Raw genomic sequence first — 9,732 nt, 5'->3', positions numbered from 1 at the left:
CAGACTGGAAAGAAGGAGTTCTGATAAAAATACCGAAGAATGGCGATCTCAGCAACTGTGATAACTACAGGGGCATCACTCTTCTCTCAATACCGGGAAAAGTCTTCAACAGGGTATTGTTAAACAGGATGAAGGACTGCGTAGACGCCCAACTTCGAGACCAACAGGCTGGATTCCGTAAGGATAGATCGTGTACAGACCAAATAGCAACTCTACGGATCATTGTGGAACAATCAGTTGAATGGAATTCATCACTCTACATCAACTTCATTGACTACGAAAAGTCATTTGATAGCGTGGACAGAACAACACTATGGAAACTTCTTCGACGCTACAGCGTGCCTGAGAAGATAGTCAATATCATATAGAATTCATATGATGGATTCAACTGCAAAATCGTGCATGGAGGACAGTTCACAAAGTCGTTCGGAGTAAAGACTGGTGTTAGGCAGAGTTGATTACTTTCACCCTTTCGCTTTCTCCTGGTGATCGACTGGATCATGAAGACGTCATTACCTGAGGGGAAGCACGGGATACAGTGGACAGCTAGAATGCAGCTGGACGAACTAGACTTCGCAGATGATCTGGCTCTTCTACTGCAAACGCAATAACAAACGCAGGAGAGACGAACAGTGTAGCAGCAGCCTCAGCAGCAGTATGTCTCAACATACACAAAGGGAAAAGCAAGATTCTCCCATACAACACAGCATGCACCAATCCAGTCACAATTGACGGAGAAGATTGGGAAGATGAAAAAACCTTCACATATCTGGGCAGCATCATTGATGAACAGGGTGGATCTGATGTAGATGTGAAGGCGCGGATCGGTGAAGCAAGAGCAGCATATCTACGACTGAGGAACATCTGGAACTCAAAGCAACTGTCAACCAACACCAAGGTCAGGATTTTCAATACAAATGTCAAGACAGTCCTACTGTATGGGGCGGAAACCTGGAGAACTACGAAAGCCATCATTCAGAAGATACAAGTGTTTATTAACAGTTGTCTACAGAAAGTACTTCAGATCCATTGGCCGGAAACTATTAACAACAACGCACTGTGGGAGAGAACAAATCAGATCTCAGTGGAGGAAGAAATCAGGAAGAAGCGCTGGAAGTGGATAGGACACACAATGAGGAAAGCATCCAACTGTATCACAAGACAAGCTCCCACATGGAATCATCAAGGCCAAAGGAAAAGAGGAAGACCAAAGAACACATTACGTCGAGAAATGGAGATAGACATGAGAAAAATAAACAAGAATTGGACGGAACTAGAAAGGAAGGCTCAGAACAGAGTGGGTTGGAGAATGCTGGTCGGCGGCCTATGCTCTATTAGGAGTAACGGACGTAAGTAAGTAAGTAAGTACAATTATCAACAATAAGTGAGTGGGATTAGCCTGTTTTGGAAATTAATATTTGCGTCGAATTTGAGTCACTGCTTCAGGTGGCAATGAATGATAGCGAATCCATCCTTTTGTCCAACTCAACTGGTTTTGACCCACTATCATCCAGTGTTTTAGTAGTAAACGACTTGGAACTTTGAAAAACGTTTTGTCTATCTCCAAATTTTCCACACTTACTTACACGGAGGAGCACGGACCACCCACCAAATCTTCTCTTCAACTGGAAGTTGGTTTGTTCTCTCCCACTGTTACTGATGGTATCCGGACAATGGATGTTGAGTATTTCGAAGTTGAGCGCTCACCGTGTCTTTCATCCGGCACCGTACCGAAAAAAACAAGGCGAGAGAGCAAAGAAATCATTCGTTTAATACAAAACCATGACAAAGCTATTGGGTATTGGACTGACGAGTTAGCATCCGCGTAATTTCAGAAACGCGTTGCGTTGGCGATGACAAGGTATGTTGGTTGGTGGTTGTCTATTACTGATTACGAATTAGTTATTACAACCCCAGCTGCGAGCGGTATATTCAAAGAACAAATGATTCAACATCTCACAGACTGAAAAATGCTTACTGGACTACCAAACAAGCAGTTATAAAGAAACTGCGTCGAAAGCAAGACGAAAATATTGTAGCTTCCGACTCCGATCTCGACGCAAAGTTGGAGGTAAAAACACCCTATTTATCACTCCTTCAGCTGTTAAAATCTGTTCAGTTGACATGTCGAGATCTTGACAATGTGTTGGCACGTTATCAGAGAACGTTGTGCTGTAAGTTTTCATTATTACCCTGACGACTGTTCAGATCTGTCTCAGGCTGAAAATGAAATGGGACGATTTCTAAAACAATATAGTTTAGAAGATAAAACACAAGCTGGGAAGATTATGTCTGCTGTCGGAAAGGCGTTAAGTAGCTCAGCACAACAAAGGTAAAACTGCATTTTTTCTGTTATACGCATTTGGACTCACTACGGCTTCATTAATCATTACATCTAACCAACCAACTTACGATTGCCTGAGTACACAACATTATGATTGACGTACTGTTATTGTTTAGCACCCTTGTTACATAACCACGAGCATCAGGGCAACCCTGAGACAATGTAAGAAAAAAGGGATGTGATCCGTTACTTCTAGCAAAATAATGTGCTGTGAAGAACCACATATGTGGTTGTCTGTACGTCCATTTAGATGTACAGTGAAGCAAATCGAGTCTATATCTGTTTCCATATAAACGTGTACACCACATTGGAGTCGTGATTCTTGTTTTTGTCAATCTGTATCGTTTTCTGAATTTTTGCTTTAAATAGACTTACTTTACTCAGTCCACTTGATCGTGTTCATCAAGAAGTCAAAACATTCAGACAACAGGCAATCAGTGATACAACAAATACAGTTAAAATTATGGAACAAGGTCGCACAGAATATCGAGGTGCATTGTTATGGATGAAAAACGTAAGCGAAGAGTTGGACCCAGATACATACAAACAATTGGAGAAGTTTCGGTGCGTTCAAGCACAGGTAATTCATATATAGATATTCTGAATAATTCGGTATGCACCATTTAAACGTTGACTTGATTTAGTCAGATTTTATCAGATAATTGGGCAAAAATGATAATGGTTAATAAAACAGTCGTTGAATTGTTTAATATGGACGTTTTTATTTATTTATTTAAGCACAAACATTGGTACAAGGAGGCACCAAATACATATGCGCCACACAAATCTCATTTGATTTGTGTGAGGGCTGCGACACTGCTCGGGTGTCCAAACCGAAGCATGTGGCTTTCTTAGGGAGCCACAACTGGAGCATTCGGCCTAAAGGTCGGATTCACAAGGCAGTGGAGCAACGTCGGAAGATGCAGTCCCATGGTAGCCAGTGACCAACTATTGGTTCATACGCCATTTGTTCCCTCAGGATACTGGGGCTCATGTGCACCATTGGTTTGGAATCAGGGTTTTCCAACTCCCTTAGGAGGACTCTCCATGTCCATCAACTCGGTTAAAGCTCTGAATATTCGCTTTTCGTCCTCTCAATTTCGTAAACAACACTCCTCGCCGCGATAAGGCAGTGAGTAGGACTTCCCTTGGAGTGGTTGTATACGCGTGGTCATGTGAAAGCATTCCGAGGGAGTGAGCGCACTCTCCTCACTCTCGGCTGTACCAGGGGATTTGGGGAGCAGGGAGAGGTACTCCGTTTTTCCATCGATTTCTCACTCCAATTCAGCCTTCTGACCTAACGGTACATAAACGATTGTTATCAGGGATTCAGTCGACTAGCGCTGCCTCTTCTCTGGCGTTCAGTGCGACACTAGACGGTAGTGCTACAAGGTCTCCAGGTTAGAGGGATATAGAACAAACATTTCAAATTCATTTACAGGAGAGGAGTTTCTGGCATCACCGGTCTTAAATGTGAGCCTCAGACTCATAGTATACGTCGATAGTAAGCTTTTCCAATGATGGATCAATCTGTCTGTTGTCCGACTTGCATCCAAGCACGAAAGTCGGCGATAGTTCTAATTTAGGCTCGTAGCTTCAGAAAGCTGTGTCAGAGTTTGTATATCCTGATATAATCCATAAGATCGACTGTTCATCAGTTTGTGATAGTTTAGATAAGACAGGACTTTCGACAAGGATGAACTACTAGTTGAGTCGAAGTATAGAAGTAAACAGAACAGAAATATGGGGAGACAGGGAGTTGAAACAATGTGAAATAAATTCATTTCTAATAAACTGCATATTACGTGATTAGACAAATAGGCATAACGAACAGGACATTTCCATAACTGTCCATTATCATATTTTTGTATGTGGTAGGACACTGCCCGGACCCCCACTCCGAAACAGGTCCCTAGTTCCTCAAACTTCAGGGATGGTTCATATTGAGTTTCGGAATGATTTCCTGTTGTATCTTCATCCAACTCTTCGAAGGATTTTTCCTATACATTCTCTTTTCTTTATTGTACTAATACTTATTCATATTACTATTTCGTCTCACGGATAAAGTCATTGATACCTTCCCTAACCTATTCCCAGTCGTTCAAAATTTTCGATTATCACAGCAGTTATGAATACTATATAATTAATCAAATTTCCTTGTCATTAGGATTTGTTATTACATTAGTTGTTGGATAAATAACAAAAGCTCCATCATCAGTTTTACTCACCAGTGTAATTATCAGAATATTAGATTTAATACAATTTAGCTTTTCGTCTCGCCATATAGTCGTTTTTTCTGCTCAGTAATTAAAGATGATCATTACCATTATCTACTCTGAGCCAGAAATTGTGATATATATCTTCCTTATATCTGTCCAGTTTATTTTATGTTTAGCACGTTGTACAATATGTCAGTGGTGTATACGAAAAACAATATTTCTGAAATTCGTCAGCCTACCACTTTGTCCAGTTTAGTGTTTTTCATAGTTGGAACAGTTTAGATGGTAGATGATTTTCGGCTTTTATTCTTTATTCAACCAAACGACGAAATGACAATAGAATACAAACCGGATATCATCTACAAAATAAATTGTTCTAACTGCGAAAAACACCACATCGGACAAAGTGGACGTCCTCCTCATCTTCGTCTACACGGATATCATTTAGTGGTCAACTCGCTTATATCAATTCATGTGGACAACCGTGAATATAATCGACTGGGAAAATGTTGAGATCTTGGATAGGAAATACTAAAAGCACCTAAGAATTTTTAGAAGCTAGTCACTCAAGTCAATCAGTAGTCAACAAACACATTGAAATCGATCCAATTTATCAACCAGTCAGAGAAATCATGAACAGATATGGGACCAAGAATCAAATCAATGGGGACACAATCAAAATAAAGAAGACAATGGCAGGTTAAAGGTCAACAATAACCAATCAACATCGAGGTCGACAGGTTAAGCTGTGAGTCATATGTGGAAAAATTTGAACACCACTTCTACCCGAAGTTTGTGCTGATGATGTCGTTCAGAGTAACGATGAAAGCTCCACGACCAAACCATCCAGCTCAGAGAACAAAACTCCACATAAATCATCTACATGAGTCACAAATCTACTCCACCATTACAAAACAACTTATTAGAAACTCCAAAAGATTTAATAGCACTCAAAAGGTTCATCAAGTTGTAAACACATTCACGCTGTTATATCGCGTTGTAGTGGTCAGTTAAAAAATGTGATATAGCCAGTAACCCAAGTAACTCGATATCATTGTGTACTATGTTGAAGGTAGTTGTGAGTCAATATTTCTTACTTATCAGCACTAACCGATTAAACCTAACCCGTAACATAAAAGGAAGTCACGCTTCCTATGAGCCAATATCTTTTTGTGTCAGACTTAGTGATCGGAAATTCAGGTAAATCAGTCCCCATTTAATATAAACCAACGATGTTCTTATTGATTTTATTCTTCTTTAAGTTGTTTACTTTTTAAGCTTATCGATAATAAGCCCATTGTTCATCATTTTTATCATTTAGGTTCGTAAAGCAAAAGCATCATTCGATCGCCTAAAAGTGGACAGTATGCAAAAAATAGATCTGTTAGCAGCCAGTCGATGTAATATGCTGAGTCATGTACTTGTCGGCTATCAGAATACTTTGTTGACTTTTCTTGAAAAAACGTCTCAGTAAGTTTTATTTTTTCTTAATAAGTGAACGTGAAGCTCTTTCTGAGTTCAGAATTCTTGTTTAAATGGAATTTACACAAAATTTGAGAATACTACGTGGCATATCTTTTATCTTGAAAGTAATTCCAGAAAAATACCTGATTGCGTTACCTTAAACTTCATTATGTGCGTATGTTGTTCCATGCTATTCAACAAATTTTCTGTTCTAGATGATCTTTCAACTCGCTAGTTCTACTCCTGACACATATATGATTTTCAAGTACCTGGATGGGTTTTATGTCCTTATACCCCCAAAGAATTCTTTGCAATTGGATACTTTTGGGTTCTCATTAATTTTGTGTATGTAGTTTTAAGAATAAATGACCATATTCAGAAGGCTGTAACTCCATTAGATACATTTAGTTCAGTTCAGCGGTTTAACTCAAGATCTTTTGTTTACTATAGTAATGTTCTTGAAAGAGATACTAGAATATGTGAAATATAACTCGTATCAACAATTAACGATTTCATGCCATTTCAGCTCCCTTCGTCTCACTTTGAAAATGAGTGTCGTTAACTGTATATAATAGTTGCTTCAAACATATTTTACAACTCAGCTGTAACCTCACCACCATAAGCACATAATCTTTACGTTATCAACCTCGCCCATCCGTACCTGTTGCCTTCACGTGGTTGCCAGACTCAGCTGTCGTAATGACCCAATCGATCTATATTAGCTAGAACACTTTCTTTTAGGTCCTACCGTGGTGGGCAGCTCAGTTAGAGAACAATGAAGTTAAAAGCACAAACTTAAGATCTGAGGGTGGGGTCACACTACTGACTGTACAGGGCTGTGACGGCAGTATGCTGTTTCCCCCAAAGAACCAACACCTACAGCAATAATACCTTCCTACAACTGAAAGAGACGTTAGACGAGGCTAGTCCTAAAAACAGGACACCTACAGATTTTTGTCACCAGTGGTAAGGCCTTTAGGGTATGGAGGTAATACACCAAGAACTTCCCACAAAAGGAACGTGTGATTGGTGTCAAGTGGTTGTTTTCTAGGCTCTGTGTCCACTTCTTGATTCGCCAATACTTCTACTGATTCACTTCCATTTTCAGTTACTTCATAAAGTATCCTTCCAAGGTGTAGGTGACTAGCAAATGAATTATTTATTTACTTATTTGAACACAAATATTGGTACAAGAGAGCACAAAATATTTATGCGTCACACAAAAAATGAGAATGGGAAGAGAAAAAAAAGAACATTAACAACCAGATTAGTGTAAAGTAGTGTAATAATAATAATTACAATAATAATGATAGTAATAATAATGGGGAAATGGGAAGGTTCAACCAGAAGAAATCTTTCAGTTAAGGAAGAAACAACCCTATTTTTATGAAGAAAGTAAAAGAAGGTTACAGCAGGATCACTGGCTTTTATTCTGAACCATATCTGATAACGTCTCTAGTCACTGTTTTGCACCATCTCTCGGACCTCAGCCACGGAGTCGTGAAGGACCGACAGAAGCCAGCCCTTTGCAGCTTTCTTTCATACCACGACACCATGTCATACACTGACCACCTCTCCCCTGTTTCCAACCAGTCCCAGAGTCGGCAAATAATGTACGACGTGGAATTCTTTGGGACGACATTCGTAGAACATGTCCAAGCCACCGAAGTCGGTGTTTCAAGATGGTGACACCAATTGCATGATCGTCTCTGTGCCCGAATACATGATGCCGAACCTCTGCATTACTAACATGGTGTTGCCACTGAATGTCAGCAATCCTTCGGAGACAGCGATGATCGAACACAGAGAGTCGTCTGACATCCTCATAAATATAGAACAAAACTGCTTTCACCGGCGTGTTGTAGATCTGACCCTTTACAGCCAGGCTGACATCACATAGGCGCCAAAGATGACCCATATTGGCATAAGCCGCTCTGGCTTTCAGTATACGTGCATTGATCTCATCACTCACACCTCCACCAGCACTTATGCAGCTACCCAGATACACGAACTTCTCGACCACTTCTATCTGCTTTCCATCCAGAGTGAGTACAGGATTAGAGTTTTGCCAGTCTTGTAGAAGTACTTTGCACTTCGAAGGTGCAAAGCACATACCGTACCTACGGACAAAGATTGCCAACTGATTAAGTGCGGATTTCATGGCTTGGGCATTATCGCACAGTAAGACAATATCATCCGCATACTCAAGGTCGAGAAGTCTTTCTCCAGGCAACAGATCCACACCACCATTACTTACATCCATCAGAGCTGTTTCCAGAATGTCGTCGATGGCAAAGTTGAAGAGGAATGGTGAGATTGGGCAACCCTGTCTAACCCCACTGCTTGAATGGAACAATGGAGGAAGGTGGTTTTATGCCCTCACTCTACCTGAGGTGTTTGTATATAGGGCTTTTAGGATGTTAATAAACTTCTCAGGCACACCCTTCTTCAATAGACAATCCCAGAAAACAATCCCGTCCAACGAATCGAAAGCAGCCTTGATGTCATGAAACACTACGATTGTTGGCCTTTGATAAGTATGACGGTGTTCTAACATTTGGCGGAGGGTGAAGATATGATCAATACATCCTCGACCAGAACGAAACCCAGCCTGCTCCTCGCGAGTCAATCTTCCCCGGGTTGTGAACAACCTACGAAGTATGACGGAAGCCAATAGCTTGGACGCAATCGGAAGTAGACTTATCCCCCGATAGTTGTTACAGGAACGACGTGAACCTTTTTTAAAGATAGGGACAACTATCGACTCATTCCATGAGTCATCGATGTTTCCGAGGCAGCGGGCCAGTTGAAGTGCCCTTCGAAGAATTCTTACCATCGTCCAAGACGTCGATGGATGTTAGTGATTGGCATCCCGTCATCCTCACAGATTGTTTAGCTCACACCAGACTTCTTGCTGCCAGTGGCTCGGATGAGTTGGAAGAGCTTCCAGTAGTTACCAGATGCAGCTGCTGCTTCCAACTCATTAGCACGCTCCGACAACCAGGCTTCTCGGTCCTTACGCAAGCTTTGCCTAATCTCATTACGTAACATCCTTCGTTTGTGGTCAAACTCACGGTTACCCGGAGTAGACCGACGGGCTTCAATGAGTTATAAGGAACCTGCAGAAACCCAGTGCTTATAAGCGGGGCGTTTCGCGATCTCACAGCTGACTGTACTCGCCATTTTCATGGCGTCATGCAATTGCAACCAATGCTCATCTATACTTTTCGGTGGAATGGTGGCTAGCCTAGAAGCTAGCTCGGTTCGATACTTACTAGCAACAGAAGTTGCAATCAACTTGCTGACACCAATCCTTTGGTACTGGTCACTTCGTTGGCCACTGAAAAGTAAGGTAAGATTGGCACAGACCAGGGCATGATCAGAGTCCAGATAGGTACTGCAAAAGAAGCGGCAGTCTTGTACACAACCACGCCAGCGGTAGCTGGTCGCGATGTGATCAATCTGAGTCCAGGCTTGAGATGCAGAGGGAGGACGCCAGGTGGCACATCGGCGATGACTGTGCCGAAGGTTAGTGCTAACCAGAAACAGATTATGGTCTGTGCACACTTGCAGTAGACGATCCCTGTTATATGTCCTGCGACCAACAAGTCTCCATCGGCGACCTAAACGACTCTCTTCTGTGCCTAGACGTCCGACCTGAGCATTCAAGTCTCAGGCTAGTACTACAATATCTGTTGAACGCAC

General features: G+C 41.5%; 1 protein-coding gene across 2 annotated transcripts; it reads left to right on the top strand.

The window, feature by feature from the left end:
* Nucleotides 1–1,757: 1,757 nt before the first annotated feature.
* ICA1_1 (Islet cell autoantigen 1) lies at nt 1,758–8,181 on the top strand. Of its 2 annotated transcripts, XM_051216444.1 has the most exons (7): nt 1,758–1,861; nt 1,903–2,071; nt 2,102–2,174; nt 2,209–2,332; nt 2,714–2,924; nt 5,885–6,033; nt 6,070–8,181. In XM_051216444.1, exons 1-7 carry the CDS (start codon nt 1,854–1,856, stop codon nt 6,077–6,079), a joined length of 744 nt encoding a protein of 247 aa, XP_051067034.1. In that variant the 5' UTR covers nt 1,758–1,853; the 3' UTR covers nt 6,080–8,181. The 2 variants fall into 2 exon arrangements, with proteins under 2 accessions (XP_051067034.1, XP_051067035.1); XM_051216445.1 differs by having other exon boundaries at nt 1,903–2,174; nt 6,070–6,186.
* The last annotated feature ends 1,551 nt before the right edge of the window (nt 8,182–9,732 follow it).

This window comes from Schistosoma haematobium, chromosome 4 (genome assembly GCF_000699445.3).
Source record: "Schistosoma haematobium chromosome 4, whole genome shotgun sequence".
NCBI lineage: Eukaryota > Metazoa > Platyhelminthes > Trematoda > Strigeidida > Schistosomatidae > Schistosoma > Schistosoma haematobium.
Note: the sequence above shows the minus strand (reverse complement) of the source record. Positions and strands in the feature narration are given on the sequence as shown.